The sequence below is a fragment of the Gopherus flavomarginatus genome, chromosome 10 (genome assembly GCF_025201925.1).
Source record: "Gopherus flavomarginatus isolate rGopFla2 chromosome 10, rGopFla2.mat.asm, whole genome shotgun sequence".
NCBI classification, from domain to species: Eukaryota; Metazoa; Chordata; order Testudines; family Testudinidae; genus Gopherus; species Gopherus flavomarginatus.
The window spans coordinates 40,045,747-40,065,608 of record NC_066626.1 but is presented as its reverse complement, the minus strand read 5'-3'; the positions used below and the strand labels follow the sequence as shown (position 1 = coordinate 40,065,608).

Genomic DNA, 19,862 nt, shown 5'->3' with positions numbered 1-19,862 from the left:
CTATGCCTACTTTACCCAAAAAAACCCAAACCCCTCCCTCCAGCTTCTTTGGGATTTTCTGTACTTTCCACTCAAATTACTTTTATGTCACAGCAGGTGGTAGCCCTTAAGTAATCAAAGTTAGCTAGCCCAGTATATGCATTAAGTTAGCACCACACTTCAACCGCATGTCCTGATCTCCACCAAGAATGTGTGTAGTTTGAGAAAGTGATCTCTTAAGCTGATTCAGACAGACTGTAGTTTAGACATGCAAAAATGCATATGGTCATCAGCCCCATTAATATTGTCTGTTAAAGCAGAATCACTACAGAACAACACTCCCTGGTATTTTAAAGATTTCCTGCAAATAGTCAACTCTGACCCAGTTAGTTTGTAAACTGATATTTAAAGAGTCTGAGACAGGGTCACGACTGATCAAGATTTGTATACAGGAGAGTGGACTGCAGAACTACTTTTGAGCAATGAGGTTTGAAACAGGTCATGCTTCTGGATCCATGGGATTGATTACCAGTTTGTGGAGCATTTAGATCAGGGTAGTCTATTTTTTTATCAAGGTCCAAATTTCTTGGTCAAGGTACAGTCAAATTCCAGACACCAGAGAAAATAAGTAAAGAGATTTCAGGGTCTGTTCAAACCTGGACTTGCAGATGTTTCTGATCTGCCTGTTGACTACCCCGATTTTGATCCTTAGATGAAAGATTCTATGGAACACATCATCAAGTTCAGCAGTATTGGAATAGCACATGGGAACAGGAAACAAAATGGTTTTAATAGAGGAGAAAGGTCTAAAAGTTTAATTGTGGTTCTGAAAGTTATTCCAAAAGCCATTAGTATTTCATATACCGAAGATCACCAGTAGCCTTAGAGAGAGGCTATTTTAGGAGTCTTTAACCAGAAAGGCAAATGACAAATGCATCAAAAACTACAAATTAAAATTGACATATGCAGTGACTACCTAGAGAAAGCCCTTAATGTGCATTCATAACTTCAAGCAGAATGCCATTAAGTTTTAGTTTCAGGGTCCTATACTCCATGTGAATTTACTGGGATCAGGAGAAATCTGTGGTGACTGCAGGTCAGTATAAGCCTCATTTACAGTTTATTTTCACATTAACTAACATCCTTCCCCCCCACATAAGAGTCATACCAAGAGATACTGTTCAAAGTAATAAATGAAGGCCACAGCCAGACAGTTAAAGTTATTATCTTTAATGAAATGACTTTGGAAATAATGTTCGTTTCCATGACACCAACATTTTGGGAGCCTCAGTAAAATACATACAATTACATTTGTAGTTTACTAACGCTAACATTACGAGCAGCAGATCTCTTCACATTGCAAACAGGATCAAGAAAGCAACCATCAGACAAAAGAGACCCATAGCTTCAGACAGGGCGAATCCCAGGATAGCATATGAAAACAGCTGCTGCTTCAAAGAGGGATTTCTAAAAGAGAACGTGCAGGTATAAGATTGTTTTTATATACATACAAATTAAGAGTTTATGCTAATGTAGTTTGATGCATCTGACAGAGCCAGTTAAGGATTTTAAATTAACTTTCATGCTACAGATTCTCTGCTATAGCAGGGAAAACACAGTAAACCCACACAAATGTTAACAGCGTTCACCGTACAATTGTGACTTCTGAATAAGTTAAGACTAGATTTAAAGTGTACACATTGCATATTAATATATACACGTTTGGGTATGACATTTTACACATGCACAAGATTACAAACATGAAGGCCCTGTCTATACAAGTGCAAAACCAAAAGAGCCTTTGTAGACAGACATATCAACATGGAGAGAGTTCATATGCAGTAGTTACCTACCAGCCTAAGATTTCTCTGGTTAATTCCACTAGCATGCAATGCACACAACTGAACATTCCTAGGGGCCTGAGTTTGTTGTACATCCAGATTTATTCTGAATGCCCTTGTAATATTCAGGCAGCTTACAGATAACCTATACTTCTCAACGATTTCTGCCTTAGATGGTTTGTCAGCCCCCTTAGTGTTACAAAACTGCAACTGAGTATCCTTGAGGAAGTGTGGAAGGAAGGAAGAGAATAGAATAATTATGAACTAGTACCTTGCAACATTGGCCTCCCTGCCCTCTTCCACCCACCCCTGCCCCCACAAAAAAAACACCACCAAAACCAAGAACAGCACAAATATCAGTTTGAAAGTCTTTTTTTTTTTTTTGGTTGTTTCAAAAGATAAAGTAACTAGTTTGGTTAGAAGCATATTTTTGTTTCCTGAATGGGAAATAAAACCAGGCTTTTAGTGCCAAGCTAACACTTCGGAAGAGAGTTCATAAATGGAAACAAGTTAAGGTGTTTAATTATTTTTGTTTGGGGGGGGGGGAGAGGAGAAAGCAGGAACTCTACAACAAGTCATTTCATGACTGTGCTAGTTGCTGTCTCCTCAGTAGTAAGATTTGAGATACTACTGTATGGGAATTAAACAAATGAAATAGGGGAAACAAAATTATGAACACAGGGAACTAAGATCTCTCCCTCTTTAAAGTAGTTTCCCCTTCTCAAGCTCCAACAGTGGAATCACTTGTCTGATATTAGTTGGTTGCCATGGAAGTAGTTACTGCAGTGATTTTATAAAACTGCATTTAGTAGAACATTAAGTAAAAGATTGATTACAGGGCTGTAGCAAGAATTTTACTTCTCAAGACCAATCCTGATAATTGGGTTAAAAGAGGCACAGGATCTCAAGTTAAATATTAGCATCCACCATGCAGTTTGTCCCTCCATTTATGTAGGATTGTCTCCTACAAAATGTTTTCAAGTTATATTCAGTCTAGGTTAGGTTTTGGAGTCTCAGAGTTGAAGCTAATACTGAAGAACTAAACATGAAACACTGATTTAGCTGTAGTTGGTTTGCCCTGAGAAGTCACGTAAGATTTGCATATACTGAAATCTGTAATCTTAGAAATTCAGCACTTGGGCCTGGTGTGCCATTACCTAATATTCCAAGAGGTTAACATGTTAGAACAGAGGTGGGCAAACTACGGCCCGTGGGAACATCCTTCCTGGCCCCTGAGCTCCTGGCCCAGGAGGCTAGCCCCTGGTCCCTCCCCTGCTGTCCCCCCTCCCATGCAGCCTCAGCTCACTGCACTGCTGGCGGGGCTGTGAGCTCCTGGGGCAGTACAGCTGCAGAGCCTGGCCTGACCGGTGCTCTGTGCTGTGCAGTGGTGGCAGCCAGCCAGGTGGCGTAGCTGTAGCGCTGCCAGCCACCGGTGCTCCAGGAAGCGCAGTAAGGGGGCAGGAAGCAGGGGGGGCACGGGGGGAGGGTTGGACAGAGGGCAGGGGAGTTCAGTGGTCAGGGGACGGCGTGTGGATAGGGGTCACGGTGGTTGAGGGGAAAATAGGGGGTTGAATGGGGCAGGGGTCCCGGGAGAGTGGGGTGGGGGTTGTATGGGGCAGGGGTCCTGCCCCCCCCCCATCATGGAACGGGGGGGTGGATAGGGCAGGAGTCCAGGGGCACAGATAGGAGGTGGGAGCCAGGCCACGACCCCCTCCCCTAACCAGCCCTCCATACAATTTACAAAACCCAATGTGGCCCTAAAGCCAAAAAGTTTGCTCACCCCTGTGTTAGAAGGATTATTCTAGGAGCATTATTTAAATTCTACACACTGACTGTTTTAGTGGAAGTTTATCAAGACTTTGCTACCAATATATATCTTTAAGTTTATCATTAAATGTGTGTTTGCATGCAATTTAAGTGATATATATATTAAAAAAAGGATTACCTGGCATAACCAATGATTAGACTACCAAAGACAGTTCCGATACCAGCACCAGAACCAGCCACTCCTACTGTGGCAGCACCAGCACCAATAAATTTGGCAGCAGTGTCAATGTCCCTGCTGACAGCACTGGTCTGGAACTCTCTAAGTGCTACTTGGAAGATAGCATTCTGGGCTCCATTAAGTGTTGAGCTGCCCTGAAAAATAAACACGAAAAGCATTTAAATACAGACTCAAACAGATCTTTTATAGCTATTTTGAAGTTTCGGGTTATTCTGTAGTTCTTCTATTACAAATACAGTAAGCCAGAGTGGTTATAGAGTTTACTAGAGCCTGTGACTAGAAGTTCAGACTTCTGTATGTTAATTGCCAAACATAATGGACTGTAGCTTTGATGGGAGAAAATGTATTAGATGACCTTTTACTGATCTGTCATACAGTCAATATTTTAGTTAGTAAAGTATATTTGAAAAATGGGATGAGAACACTTGGGTTCACCAGAAAGTTTAGGAAGCTACAGAGTTTAGTTTATAAGGTACCTCTCCAGTCCTGACCTCTGGCCTAGACAACACTGATGCGGAAATTGGTCTGTACAAGACTCTTGATCCTGCACGGATCTGTAAGAGAAAAAGTGACACATTTGACCATAAACATATTTCTATATAACTGCACTGACTTTTAATAGTGATTTGTGTAAGATTAAGGACTTCACTCTTCACTAAGTCTTTCTTCTTAAGGTCAAGGCAATGGACATTGCTGATGTGCAGACATTGACATATCTAGCAACATCAAAGCAAGGCAAGAAGAAAGCTTACATTTATCATCTGATTCCCTAACTCACAGCCCCCTTTTCTGTGATGGGTTCTTTTATGTCAAGTACTTAGGTTCATGCTAATCCATTATTTGGAGCCATTGCTAAACAACAACACTGTAATATTGAGAGCAAATAATGTTAAGTGTGATATATCTAACAGCAATACAAACAAAGGGTGAGATAACCCCACATTTAGAAACTGAAATGAAAGCAAGATACTGAACATTTGTAACCCCACACTACTCAAGTTGCTAGCCATTTGTTTATATCATTAAAACAAGTGCTTCTGACTTGCTCATTTGTGAGCATCATCCTAAAGCTGAACAGTGAAATACAGAGGGCTGCAGAATAATTCAGATCTCATTTTAAAAGGGTAACTATGCTCATATTTTAGAGCTAAGAAAAATAAAGTAGAAACTTGAGTTTTGCAGTCATAATAAAAATCCACTATAATACATTAAAACCCCCTAAGCTACTCTTACGAAGGCACTGGTAAGTTTTGAGAGACACCACCCAGAATTAAATCGAGCAAGCGAGGAATGAATGAATGAACGAACCCTCTCTCCAGTGCGGCCTGCTGGTGTCCTTGGGCTCCCAGCGCTCTAAGGTCAGGCTGACTCGTACCCGGCCCGTGTCCGCGGCATAGCGGAGAGGCCGCCGGCTGTGCCGAGGGATCCCCGGCTGGGGCGGGGAGTCTGGCTCCCGCACAGCGGAAGCGGCAGCTGGAATTTGACCTCCAGCAAGGGGCTGAGCGGGCGCTAGGCCTCACGAGCAGCGCCTGGCTCTCGGGGCGGGGGGACCGCCTCTCTCCGCGCTAGTCACCGCGGGCCCCAGGCTGCAGAGAAGGAGCGGGGACTTGCCCTACAGCAAGGGGCTGGGGGAGCCAGGCCCCGGCAGCAGGAGCAGCTCACTGGTTGCACCGCGATCCCCCTCTCCGACAGGGCACTGGGGAAGCCCTGTGGGGTGGGACCGGCCCGCAGCCCGCGGAGGAGCTGCTGCGACCCCCCCCGTCCCGGAGCTCGGACTTGAAGCCAGCAGCGGGTCGCGCGGGCATCCAGGGCCGCCCCGAGCCGGGCGGCGGCTACCCAGCGCAGCCGGCGGCACTCACCAGGGCCGGGGAGGAGGCGAGCTTCACGCAGGCGAACATGGCAGAGGGCTTCGGGCTGGCGCTGTGTCCCCGGGGCCTCCTCGGCGCTGGAATCCGCCTCTCTGCGAAGAGAGCAAGAGCGGTTAGGCTCGGGGTGGGGGGGCAGATGGGGCGGCGATCCCCGGCTCTCCCCACTTACTCGCTGCAGCGGCAGAGGTCGAGCGGACTGAATGGGGCGCAGGCGCGGCGGGGGCGAGGAGCGCCCGGATGTGGGGGGGAGAGAGGGAGGAAACGCTGGAGCCCAAGGTCACTTTGTAGCAACTTTATTGGTCCCGCCGCAGGGGCGGGACGGAGCCGCAGCGAGCGCAGCATTGCTCGGCTCCGCCCTCCCGCGGGGAAGTGTCCGCCACGCGCGGCCTGCCCCGAGTCACGTTTTCTTCCCGCGCTCGCCTTCCTTGCGTGGCGCCAGGGCCTTTCGGCAGCGAAATCCCTTGGAGGAGCCGGGCCTGAGGGCCAGGCGCCACAGCCGCAGTGGGAGCTGGTCCCTGCCCGGAAGAGCCTACAGTCTCTCTCTGCTGCCGAGCCTGGGCTGCTGGGCGCTAGGCCCCTGGTACTTCGTTTGAGAAATCATTTCCAGTGGCACCAGCTTTGTTTCCGCTGCTTTCACGAGTCACAGCAGTGCTGCGGGAAGGAACCAGACACAGACAGCTTGTTTGCTCAAGGAGGGCGCCCCGTTAGCAGGCGTGGCAGCCCTTTTATTCATTCTGGTTACATTGTCAGCATAATTCACAGCCTTGTTTACTTGTTTCTTACTGGCGGAGGATCCTCCTTATCTCCCTGCTTCTCACCCGCTGCTAGCAAGCGTGACGTGCTATGTTTTTCATTCTACTCAGGCATGTTAAGATCGGGGGGGTAACGGGGGGTTGCAGGGATTAACTATCTGGTGGTTTGCCAGCCAGGATCAATCCCTACATCTCCCCCTTTACTTTTTAGAAGGGAAGGGCAGGTTTTTTCTTGCCCAAGGGCACCCTTGGGTGCACAATGAAATTAAGGAGGGAATACACTGAACGCCACAGCAGGTGAGTATGAGGAATAAAAGGCAAAGTCCTCCATAGGTTATTACCTGATGTAACCAACCCCATCCTGGTAGCCAGCTAGATAGCCAGTCCCACCAGGAGGAGAATGGGTCATTGTGAATTCGAATTTGAGCAGTAAGATTTTTGATTAAAGCTATTTGATTATTAATAGCATGGGAATGATCAGAAATATTAAAACAACACATATCATTAATTTTTTCACAACCATAGTGATGTAGCAAAAGAAGATAATCAATGGCAGCTCTATTTTGCAAAATTCCATGACGCAGCTCTGTTTGCTCCTCATTAAGCAATGCCACTGCAATAGACGTGGCATTAAGAGCTTTAACCGCTGAGCAAGCTAACCAATTAAGATTTTTACTATTACTAATTATTAAGCCAGGTATGCCAACCAAGGAGGTGGCCAAGGCATTATACATAACATCACACAAAAATTAGCATTTAGGCAAGCAATAAAGGCAGTTAACAAATTCTCTGGGGTTTTCTCCTTTTCTTGCTGTTCCAGCAGACGCTCAGCTTGCTGTGGGAGGAACTTTGTTTGTACCCACGTCACTGGTGCATTGGGAGTACTGCGGCGCCGTTATTGAGACAGCGTAACTGTTGTTGTTAATAACTGATTGAAATCAGGAATGGGATTGTTAAGACCCTGGTGCCACGCCATGCTGCGGGCCGCCTGTGGGGTCCTCTTTCCACGGACGGATGTAACGGGCTGGGACCCACACAGGCCCCTTAGGTATGTTAACGGCTGCGTACCCCCGCCCCCAGGTAATCAAGGGGACTGGGGCACTCCACGTGGTTCCAGGGAGTTGTCTATACGTTACTTTAGGGGCGGGGAGTTCTTCCTTGCACCTAAAGTGTTTCTATAAACGGGAGATATAATGGGCACCATCAAAAACAAGATTTAAATAATTGATTGTATAAAGAACATGTGCTAACCACACCTCCTTGTCGGGCAGCGTGGGCGGGATTCCCCCTTTTGTTTTTTGTTGGAGGAGAGCTGTTTTGAGGGTACGGTCCGCACGCTCAACGATAGCTTGGCCCTGTGAATTATAGGGGATGCCAAAGGTGTGCACAACGCCCCAACGGGAGCAGAAGGCAGCAATTTGTAAATACTGTAAGCGCATCAATTATGGGGGTTTGCTGGCAAAGATTACGAAATACAGTGGGAATGTGACAAATGGCATGCAGGCGAGGATCTTTCTGAATATGATAGGACAGGGAGCCCACAAAGCCTGCCAGGGCTAGTTGAAGGGCATCCGGGAAGGCAAGGGCTGATTCGGTCTTTGGGTAGCGCTTCTTTACCCGTGAGAAAAGAATCTTAACACATGTCATTAGTGCCTGGCAGTGTTTTGCAGATCTCATAGCTGCTTGGGCACATTCAAGCCCCACCCCCCTTCCCTTGGTTATCAGCCAAGTCTTAGCTGTGAGCAGTGTCCTTGCATGGAGACAGTGTCTTATCTACAGTCTCCTAGCTACTTTTTTCTTTTCAGTTAACTCATTCTGTTCTTTTTTGTCTTTTCCCTTTTTGGCTTCCTTTAACCTGCAAAGGAAACTTTCACTCTTCACCTATACACCTTTTTCGAACAACGAACACGTAAACATTGCCATTATACAGTACATTAGTCTTATTATTTAATATATGTCACACATACTCTTTTACTAAAATAACCTTATTACAGAACTTTGGAGCAACGAGCTAGAACAAGCACACCCACTTTGAGGAGTTCATTCAATTCAACCTCTAGTCCAATAGCCTTCCACCATCCCCAGCCCTCTGGCTAGAAATTTGAGGTAGCCAGAAAGATCCCATGTACAATATGGGGAGTGGGTTAACTGTTCATGTCTTTGCTTTCAAAGACCGTTGGCATGCAAATTATAACAACAATTTCTTTAATTAACAATTTGGACAATGAAGCTTCTTTTTCTTACTTAAGCAAATGCATTAGACTTTAGTGTATCACATTCTCCTGATTTATCCAAACACCTTGTATTCCAAAGTTGAATAAAACAAATATTTGCATTTAACCCTTCTATTTAATTTTAACTAGACTATCCTATAAAAATATTAAACACAACAATTTTGGCCACGAGACAAACACCACAAGACAGGACATAGAACACAAAACATAATTCCTGTTGTGCCAGTAAATGCATGATACGTTGAATGCTGTTCAGCTGGCATCAGTTTTTTCTGATTATCTGAAAGACAAAAAAACAGAGGTCTACCCACCCCTTCTGGGCAGACAATCATCGCTTGAAATATACAAATACCCTTGTTGACTTCAGGCAAGAACAGAGGAATTACCCCATATTTTCTTATATTTGTTTCATAAGCAGCCTAGGTTTTCAATTACATAACACTGTATACATTCTTCAGCTAATTTAACTAAATTATTCATAGCCAAACCAAATAATAGCAATCCAATAATTTCTTTGCCCAAATTTATTTACAAACATTTCGCAGACACCAAAAGCCCTTTTCTTTAGCATTTTTACAAAGTTCAACTGCTGTTTCCTCCAGCAACTACAGAGTTAACTTCTCACTCTCCCTTAAATCACTTGCTTGTCTCCCAACAGCCACTTTTATCAACTTAAATCACCATGCCAAGTAAGTCCTGGGTATTTAAAATCCCCATGCTTACACTTACTGACTCCTTCCTTCCACTACACCCTTAAAGTTTTCCAACCTGCTTTCCAATCTCTCTCTCTGTTGCCTGCCTGCCTGGGCCCGATCCTGCTTTTCTTGCTGAACCGTCCCTTCCATGGGCACCAACTTGTTCCACTACCAGTTTAGCTAGGAGGGTGGGCTTCTTAACTAGCCCCCACCCCTCCTGGTCTTTTCCTTTAAACATTCTCACTCACAAGACTACCCGAGTCCTCCTTCATGAGGCTTGCCACCTGGACAAAAATCCAAACCCCTTTAGAGAGTTTACCTAGAGTCCACCCATCCGTCTGCTGACACTTAAGCAGAAAAAAGAAATTACACTGAGCGCAGAGGGAAGTACAGTCTAAGTCAGACTTTCCCACTTCTATACACTGTCCGCTACAGGGGACGGGACAGAAGGATCTCAATTCAACCTCAGGGCTTCCTCGCACTCATGGCTTCCACCCCAAGGAATTACGAACGAGAGGTTCAGTTCCGCCCACACTCCTAACGCCCAAATGTATACAGAGCAGAAAAACAACAGTAACCGGTTAAACAGAACAGAACCAAAACCAAATAGCATTTTCTTATCCTATTAAGGCATACTTTTACTCATGCAATTCTCAACATATAGCACCAACAGTACCAAGCAAAGCAAACACAAAATAACAAGGGTAAAACAAATAGATGGTGTAAATTCTGCAGTGCTCCCCCCTTCTTAATTGCTCACCAAACTGTGACAAATTTCTGTTACCAATCTATCCCTCGTGTCAGGTGATCAGGCTGACACTACAGGATCGCTGGGGGAAGATAAAGAAAACACACCATATGACTGAATTTTAAAGCTTCATTAATAAAATCATAAAACAACAATGGAGAGTGTTGGGAACGCTCCCACATCACTCAGGAAAATATTAATGCCCCAAGCCCGAAGCTCCTTTTATACTTACACAGGTACGTCCAGACTGGCCACTTCTGTGTATAATGTTCAGAGGAGGGGGAGAGGTGGAAGGGAGATTATCTTGTATACAGCTTGTCCAGAATTTCCAACATGCTTCTGCTCTTGGGAGGGCTGTTCTTTTACACCCTGGAATCTCCTGCGGCGTCTCTTTCAGAGATTCCAGTCCAGGTCGGCTGCCTGTGGCTTCTTTTAATCTATCTACAAACTGGTGAAAAGGCTCAGAGGACCCTTGTCTAATACTAGTGAAGAACGACAAGGGTTTGCCAGTCATGGGAATACGACGAAACGCCCGCATGACTGAAAGTGCGGTGCGTTTGAAAGATTCTGCCGGGAGCACCAACTGTGCATCCACCTCTGCAAACCGCCCCGACCCATAAATCTGGTCAGGGATGATCTCTGCAGAGGAGCAGGCCAATGCTGCAGCCCGGAACTCACTGTCCCATACACAGTACTGGGCAGGAGATAAAATCATTCGGAACAGGTGTTTCCAATCTGTTGGCAACATAACATAGACTGTACCCAGCCCCTCAATGAGACCCTCCACATAAGTGGAGCGGAGGCCGGATTGGCGGACCCCGCTATTTATTTCCCTAATAACCTTGAATGGTAACGGGTGATGTGTAGCAACGTTCTCTCTGGCATCATTCAAGGCATAGGTAACGGGATAGAGGGCCGGGAGGTCTCCCTCCCATTCCTCCAATAAGGGGGAGGCATCTATCGCCATTGCCTGCTGAAGAGCGGCTTGCACCGCGCTCTGAGCCGGCGAGGACGAAAGAGAGGGAGGCGACGGCGAATCAAAAAGGGCAGGACTGGGGGCCGTCGCCTGCGCCCGAGGGGCAGGACAGGGGGTTTGAGGTTCCGTGACATAGGATGGAGATGGGGTAGGGGTGGGAGAGGCAAGCGGGGGCGCCTCCTTTCGCAAACGCCCGATTGCCTCTGCACAATGCTGCCACAGCAAAATGTACTGGATGGGTGCTCGCGGTTCTTTTAGGAATCGCTCACCCACAGTCTGCCAATCGGAAACCTCGAGAGATCCTCTCTCGGGGTACCAAGGGCATTTAACCTCTATGACATGGAGTAAATTTTCCACATGTCGCTGCGATGCTGCTGTGCGACCGGTTACCTTGAGTAATTGAACCAGCTCTTTCGCATGAGCCTTCTGTTGCACGGACAAATCCCCCCCCATACTCACAAGGGAGTGCGAAGACGCACTGTGGTGCACCACGGCTCGGCCGGCCGGTGGGTACGGAGGGCTGGTATCACGTCGGGGTCACCAGATGCGGGAAGGAACCAGACACAGACAGCTTGTTTGCTCAAGGAGGGCGCCCCGTTAGCAGGCGTGGCAGCCCTTTTATTCATTCTGGTTACATTGTCAGCATAATTCACAGCCTTGTTTACTTGTTTCTTACTGGCGGAGGATCCTCCTTATCTCCCTGCTTCTCACCCGCTGCTAGCAAGCGTGACGTGCTATGTTTTTCATTCTACTCAGGCATGTTAAGATCGGGGGGGTAACGGGGGGTTGCAGGGATTAACTATCTGGTGGTTTGCCAGCCAGGATCAATCCCTACACAGTGCTGCCCCTTTTACTGCTCCAAAAGTTTCGGATCAGTTTTTATGCTCACTTACTTTCGTAGTGGAAATGCTCCCAAGGACCCACAACCATTATTTTTATGGGACAGCTCCCCGCAGTGTTTTACCCCGTAGCCCCAAATTACAGTGCTTGGTGGTCTTTGCAGGATTATTCTTGAAGTGCAGGACGAGTATGTTAGCTTGATGCTGGATATAAGGAATTACATCTCAAATAAATGGCATCCCTAAAAGAATGGAGATGTTTTCTCCTAGTAAAAACATTAATGCAAAATAGAACTAAGACTTCCAAGAAAAAAATGAGGTTGTCTGTTAGTACTTAACTATGATAATCTAGGAACAAATAATGCAGGTCCATACCAACTGAATGATGGACTGGAAAGCAGTGATCCTGAAAAGGATTTAGAGATCATATTAGACAAGTAGATCAGCATAAGCTTCCAATGCAATGTTGTGATCAAGAGGGCTAATGTGATCCTGGGATGGGATATACAGGGGAGTAGCAGTAGGGAGGTGATTTTACCTCTGTTCACCACCTTAGTGAGACCGAGACCAGTATCTGCATACAGTGCTGGTGTCTGCATTTTAAAAAAATACACTGAAAAAATTAGGATACAGAAAAGAACCACACAAATGATCCAAGGGCTGCAAAAAATACAGTGAAAGACTTAAAGGGCTCAAACTGTTTAGCTTATGGAAAAGATTGAGAGGTGACTTGACTACAGTGAAAAAAAATATCATTCTGGGGAGAAAATACTGGGTAATAAAGGGCTCTTTAGTGGAGAAAGGCAAAGCAAGATGCAAAGGCTGGAAGTTAAAGCCTGACAAATTTGAATTAGAAACAAGGCACCATTTTTAACAGTGAAAGTGATTAACTATTGGAACAAACCACCAAGGGAAGCTGTGGTTTCCCCATCTCTTGTCTTCAAATTAAGGGGAAGCTTTACTGGAAGATATACATTAGTCAGACAAGTTTTTGAGCCCAGATAGGGAGAACTAGGTGAAATACAATGGCCTAGGTTATACAAGAGGTCACACTAGATCTAATGGTTCCTTCTGATCTTAAAATCTATTAAGCTACAAATTAATTATCTTGTAATTGACATTGGTGTACCCATCAGTGTACAAGACACAGAAGAATGATCGCTTCCCCAATCATCTTGCATTATAAATGTTCAAGTAACACAAATCAGACATAAAACACACCAGGAGACCTAGAGGACCTGGGTTCAAGAGACAGAAGCACTTAAACTGTTTTCAGTTAAGTCTGCAGTTTCTGGGGGACATGGTTCGGACCTTGGGTCTGTGTTGGAGCAGACTTGCATGTCTGGCTGAACAAGGCAGACTGCAAGGGAAAACAGATTCACAGGTAGTCTTAACACATTATGTGGCAGTCCCAAGGGGGTCTCTGTGACCCAACCCATCACAGCCTCTCACCCAATTTTGAATTTTTTTAAGGGACTCTGATGAGTTCTGAAAATATCTCATCCTGAGTCTTCCTTTTTTGTCCCCCCGCCCCCCTTCACGTTGGCCAGGCCCTCTGCCACTGACAAAGGCCCTGCCCTTGATTGTCTGGCCATTGCAGATGCTGTGGCTATGGGAAATGTGCACAAAAAACCCCAAACAAACAGAGGTGTTATTGTTCATTTTCTAGATAGATTGTGTTGAGATTCTTCCCGGTCTTTGGGGCACCTCAGATATGGTAGATGGGGAGTGTGTGGGGAAGGTACTGGGTGCATTGGGATTTTTGTGTGTATAAGTATATGCTATCTTGCCTTGCCACTGTGTTGGAGGAGGGAAATTATGTTCCCCGTATAGTCCCGTTTTGCAATTTTCTTTGTGCATTGGTGTTGGAGGGGTTATGGTGGGCATTGGGGGCTATCTGGATAGTAATCCTCTCTACATCTCCTGTAAGCTGTCCTGACTGGATGATGTGATATTGAGGCAAGTGATTAGGAGACAGAGAATGGCCTTATTCAAAAAGGCAAGGGCAAAACAGTGAGATAGGCTATGAAGTTATTCACCAAGATGGTCTCCCCAGACATGCTCCAGGAGTGGAAGGGACTTGCAGGCTATACTAGGGGAAAGGACCACACAGTTATCCCCTATAATGTGAGAACCAAAACTGAGCAATTTCTCAGTCTTAAGTTCTGCTTTATCTCCCCTGAAGACATGGAAAAAGTGCAGGGAAATATTGATAGGGTCCTACAATGATTGTATGGTAGAATGCATGGTGCAGTATCTCAGTGGGAAGCAGTACTTTTTGTACCTGTATTGGGCATAAAATATGTATTTATACCTCATATAAACAATGAACCATAACCAGACTTCTTTTCCTGTAGCTGCTGTCTCAATAAACCATTCATTTTTGAGCAAATAAATGTTTTCATTATTTGAATCTGCCACAGGAGAGGGTAGTGTAGAGGCTGTAGCAGTGCTATGCTGTTGGCTGCCATTTTGGAGCAGTGAATGGTGCTGGTGGGGAATGGGTTCACTGGGCAGGACAGCTGAGGAAAGCAGAAAAGAAAGGAAAATGGGTATGTGCCGTCCGTGGTGTGGGCCTAAGAATGGCCAATGGTTAGGGCTGTAGCATGTAATAAGGCCAGGCAGAACGGCTGCTATCTTGGGAACGTGGATAGGAGGGCTGAGTAGAAAGTATAGGCAGAGGGAGGCAAAGGCTGGAGACACAGAAAAGCTTCTAGCTCACATTCGTGTGAAATGGCTGCAGCCATGGCTCACCTGGAACAGAAGCTAGTGTCGTTAACACAATAATAAATAATAAATTGAAAAGATAGGTACTTACCTGCTGAAGTTCCCTTCAGAGGATCTTTTACTTTGGTCCTGGCCTGGGGTGCTTGCTGGAATTGGGTTGGTTTTCAACCTGGTCTTTGTCAGAGTCCTGAATCCCAGATAGATCCTGGCTCTGAGAGAGCTCTTCTCTGGCCCCATCCCACTCATCCTCCAATGAGTGTTGGTTGTTATCTTTAGGTGGAGAATGCAGAACCAGCAGCAGGATCCACAAACTATCTGGATCAGGTAGTTGTATAATTGTGTAAAATCCTGTCTCATAAGAGAGGCAGGTCACGTGTCTTCTGCCCAATGTTTTCCTTGCATCCTTCATTTTAATGTAGACCCTTCTGAGCTTCTTGCTCTTTATCTGGTACTGGTAGGCAACCCATGGACATCTGTTTTGCAATTTCCACTAACAGGTCTTTATTACGGTGGCTGGCCACAAGAGCTTCCAGCACTGACATTTCTTCCCAAACGGTAATGAGATTCAGGGTCTCAGAATGGCTCCAAGCAGCAACACAGGGCATGTTGTGGGGTTTGTGGTGTAGAATTGCTGTAGTATCACAAGAAAGCAGTTACACTTGAAGTCAAGAGAAAATAGACATAATACGGCTGTGTGCTAGCTTTTAAACAGGAGAGGCTACCTTCTGGGAACTTGACACCAGAAGAGGGCACACCAGCACAGAGACAGTTTAGTAATGGTCGACCACAAAGTTGTGTGGAATAGCCATTGGAGGCAGCTGTTCCATGCACATGAACAGACCAAAGTAATTCAACATTCAGCCAATATAGTCCAGTTTGCATGAGGACTCCAGCGTTCATGGTAAATGTGAAGTTAATGCACTGTGATGCATTGCATTGTGTGTGTTAGCATTTTACAAGCAGATTAACTCAGTTTGAACCAGTTCACAACCCCTCATAGACAAGCCCTTACAGTCAACATAATGTGAAGCATTTCTCAGTCTTTCTTGGCATCATAGGTGGTGGTAGCCCAGTGTGGACTTGTTGCTTGTTTCATTATACTAATTTCTTTATCCAACTCTTCTCACTCTTTGAGGCTGTACTCAGAATGGTCCTCTTTTATGTCCAAGAAGTGAACTGCTGATCACATTCTCCTTCAAATTCATGTGAACTGTTGATGTTGATATTTATTGTACCACAAAGGTGAGACAGGCTCAATGTCAGCAACTAGAAAAACACCCTACCAAATAAATAAATAAATAAATTAATAATCAAGATCTACTTGCACTTTCATCAGCTGCACAGTAATCTAATGATAAAGTTGCTGATCTGTCCTTCATCTGAAATCCTCAGCCCTGATCCTAGGGTTCAGCTGAGCCGATATGGGGAGCAAAGCTGGCTACATGCTATCTTCCTGCCCTTACTCTAATCCCCATGGATGGCAGGGGCTACTTCAGGCTGCTTTAATTCAGAGCAGAATAACGAAGCGAACAGGGCAAAGGGAATGTATTGGGTCCAAGGAAAAGGTCTCAGTTTTCTTTCACTCTGCTCTTCCCAATATGAACTCTAAATCCATTTTAGGGGCCTGAGGTGTTAATGGATGGATCTGTAATGCAGCATAGCCATAAACATGCACTAAAGAAGATTCTATACAAACAACAACAAACTCTGTGTAAACCAATCAGAATTTTTTTCTTTGTCTTTTTATCTGTGTGTTGTTATATTAATAATTCTCTCCAGGAGTCTGAAACAGTATAAAGCCAGTGTCTTTGCAGCATATTTTTAATGCAAATTACATACTTTCACACAAATGATCCAAAGTACGGGGCTATGAAGTGGTTATTGAAACTGAAGCAGTGAATGAGCCATTCTGAAGTAAGGGCCTCATGCACACGGAGGGCTTGTTCCCTGCTGCCTGGAAACCTGGGACTCCGAACTTTCAGGCATAAAGTAGATATGATCATCTCAGTAAATTTTTGCTAAGGATCACAGAGCAGAGAGTGGATGTGTAACCCACAGACATGTGCAGCACAAACCCAACACTGCTCCACAGTAGGGCTTATGTGGATCTAAAGTTGTGCATAGACCTCGTGCTGGCCCCATGCATGGGAATGAATTTCACCCTGAGGGCAGAACTTGGCCCTTGTGTTGTATTTGTAAGTTAGGGATCAATTCAGTTGGTATTTTGGAGTTCAAGGATCAGGCCCACCATTACTATTTAATAACACCATATATTGTTTAATGATCTCCCATGCAAATTTTGATTCTGTTGATATGAGCTGGCAGAAGCCAATAAATAATACTGATCTCAGGACTTTCAATTTCAAGCACAATTTTTGAAGCGGGAATCTTCCAAACACACTCTAGAAATAGGAGGATGGAATAACATCCAGATGAATTTATCATAAAGTATAGTATTACGCCAGGAAGAATTTGGCCCAGGGTGTCTTAGATCCATCCAACTTTTTGGGAGGGGTTCTTGCCTCTGCTATAGCCCCTGCAGACTGCTGTGGCAGCAGCAAAAAAAGATCATCAGCCACCCAAGGTAGAATTCCCCAAGTATAGGCACTGCATAGTTCAGCCACAGAAGTCCTGCTAGGAGAATGAAGCGAGTATTTCAGAAGCAGGAGGAGAGCCCCGCAAGCACACCTACACTGCAGGTAGAGGTGCAATTTACAGCTTAGGACAAATGTACATGTTTCTAGCTTTGACTGAGCTAATGCACTAAAAATGGGTTAGCTGCTTCTGACACTAGTCTGGACTGTCCACCGCTGCCAGCTGCAGAGCGGCCTACTGACAAGGGGGAAAGTGCTCTAAAGCAACTCCTGGCTGCTCCAAATTACAGCACTTGCTAACCCTGTCTGTGTTGGTCTTTCTATATGTGCCGCACAGGAGCCTGCCTTTGCTTCTTTTAACAACAGTTGAATATCAGAGAGCGCTATATTAGCCCTGAAAGTGTTATGCTACAGAAACAGGCAATTTAATGTAATAAACTAATACGTTGTGTTTTTGTTAAGCAATTCTCATTCTGAGGATCTCAAGGCACGTCACAAATATCAGTGAATTTAGTCTCCCAATATCCCTTCTAAGCAGGTATTATTAACTGCATTTTAGATATAGAGCAATCAAGGGGTTAAGTGATTTGCTGAAGATTATATAAGGCATTCCATAGCAAAACTGGGACCAGTACCCAAATCTCTCTCTTGGTACTCTGCCTTAACCTCTAAACCACACTACTTATTATTATTATCTCCTATTATTATCCTTTAACTGAATTCTCACTTGAACATCAGAATCCAGTTAGCCCGTTAAAAGTACTAGATGTCATTCTGATAATAATAATCCTCAAACACATCTGTCACTACCAATTTTGGGATCATATGTTTAGTGTTCATTGTATCCCTTTTACATGGCTTTCCTTCTTTGGTGAGAATGCTCAGTTTATTCTAGCGACAAAGGGACCACTCCATGCTTTCTGATATCACCTTAAATAACTGAGCTTACACTGAAGGCTGGCTAATACAGAACTTTAATACCATGCAATAATAATGTAATCATTGTGAGTCTTGGCTGTGGAGGATTTGAGTCCCAGATTACTGCTGACTCTGTGTTAAAAGCAGCAAGTAAATTTAAGTTCCAGTCATAGACTTCTAATACAAGCCTGAAGTTTACTTATTAGCAATCCAGAGTTTGCATTTTATATTTGTCTTAAAACGTTTACATTTCTCCCCATCTTTGCTCAGTTGATCTTATAGCTCCTCTATACTCAGATTGTGCTCTTTGTTCTCAAACACTGTGTCTTTTCATCTGTTAGTAAAACCTTCCTACAGTCTCCTGAGTATTGTGCAATTTATGTCATGATACCCATTCTAGAATGTTTTTCAAAAATGCATTCACAAGCTGTTTGATCTTAACATCAAACCTGCCATTACACAACACTTGTTAAATGTTGCTTTTAGTCCCTGTTAAGACATAACAGCTGATATTATATTTTACGTATGCCTCAGTTATTGCTTTTAGGAGGAGTCAGAGTAGCCATTGTTATTTACCTCTGGGACCTCTGCTCAAGCTTAATTTAAACAGACCTTTGTAAAAAGAGTTCTCATAGCCTCAAACTGTCTCCTAGTGGATGAATTTCCATTAGGGCCTTAAAAAAGTGTATTAGTGCACTAACATGCTGTATTTTAATGTGTGCCCTGAGTTTTCCATTAAAAATTTGCCATACTACAGAAAACTGTAACAGCTTAAATCCACCAGGAATTTTATCTCATATTTCCTAAAGCCTGTAACTGGAATCATCTCTTCCAATTTTCCAACTACACCATAGATCACCAACCCTATGTAAACATACTCAGAATATTCTTGCTTGCAGCTGTAGTAGTCTGCATCTCTCAAATCTTCCCTTTAAGTGTTTTGACAGCTTCTGTTTCCGAGTTCAGGACTCAGCCCTTCAGCTGTGCGGTTCAGGGCACCTGCCCTCCTGGAGGGGGCAGGGGAAAGGGGAGTTGAAATAGTCCAAACAAAGAGTCAGCATGCTTCCACAGCCCATAAAAAGCAGAGTCCTAGGCCTTTGGGAAGCCAAAGGGAAAAAAAACAAAAACTAAACAAACAAAAACAAAAAAAACAACAACCCCTTCTCCTTTCTGAGAGGGCCTAGGCAACCAAGAGATGGATACACTAATGAGTTTACAGCAACGCAGTTGCACTGATGGAGCTGCACAGCTGTAAGCTCTCTAATGTAGCTGATGGGAGAAAGTTTGCCCATCGGTTTAACTACTCCAGCCCCTGCGAGCAGCAGAAGCTATGTCATGGCAGAACTTCTCCCACCAACATCGTGCTGTCCACACCAGCGCTTATGTCAGTGATACTTATTTATGTTGCTCAGGGGGTGATTTATTCACACCTTTGAGCAATGTAAGTTATGTCGACATAAGATGTATTGTAGATATAGCCCAGGGCCCTCAAGCTGTTTCCCCAATCAGCAACCCCTACTTTCAGGTACCAGGGATATTTGAGTTCTAATCCTACTTCTTCAGAGTGCCACACTGGACTGAGCAGGGATGCTTCCTCTTACAGCTCTGCCTATCTCCAGTCTTGACAAGCCTCACACTTCCATTGGGTTGAGGCAGATGGCGCCCAGAGGAGCTCTTTACCTCCTT

General features: G+C 44.8%; 1 protein-coding gene and 1 long non-coding RNA gene across 2 annotated transcripts; both read right to left on the bottom strand.

The window, feature by feature from the left end:
- Positions 1-1,193: 1,193 nt before the first annotated feature.
- Positions 1,194-5,958, bottom strand: ATP5MC3 (ATP synthase membrane subunit c locus 3). The gene is made up of 5 exons (XM_050969083.1): positions 5,863-5,958; positions 5,685-5,785; positions 4,302-4,379; positions 3,766-3,959; positions 1,194-1,446 (listed from the first exon to the last, which is right to left on the bottom strand). Exons 2-5 carry the CDS (start codon positions 5,721-5,723, stop codon positions 1,332-1,334), a joined length of 426 nt encoding a protein of 141 aa, XP_050825040.1. The 5' UTR covers positions 5,724-5,785; positions 5,863-5,958; the 3' UTR covers positions 1,194-1,331.
- Positions 5,959-8,414: 2,456 nt separating this feature from the next.
- On the bottom strand, positions 8,415-10,550 carry LOC127058818 (uncharacterized). The gene is made up of 2 exons (XR_007776463.1): positions 10,355-10,550; positions 8,415-8,959 (listed from the first exon to the last, which is right to left on the bottom strand). It is a non-coding gene; the product is annotated as an uncharacterized LOC127058818 (long non-coding RNA).
- Positions 10,551-19,862: the final 9,312 nt, after the last annotated feature.

Coding starts and splice junctions, on each gene's coding strand:
- ATP5MC3 (XM_050969083.1), bottom strand. CDS start 5,723: ATGTTCGCCTGCGTGAAGCTCGCCTCCTCCCCGGCCCTG. Junction 4,380..5,684: donor TCGCCTCCTCCCCGGCCCTG/GTGAGTGCCGCC, acceptor TTTCTCTTACAG/ATCCGTGCAGGATCAAGAGT. Junction 1,447..3,765: donor CTAATCATTGGTTATGCCAG/GTAATCCTTTTT, acceptor GTTCTCTTTTAG/AAATCCCTCTTTGAAGCAGC.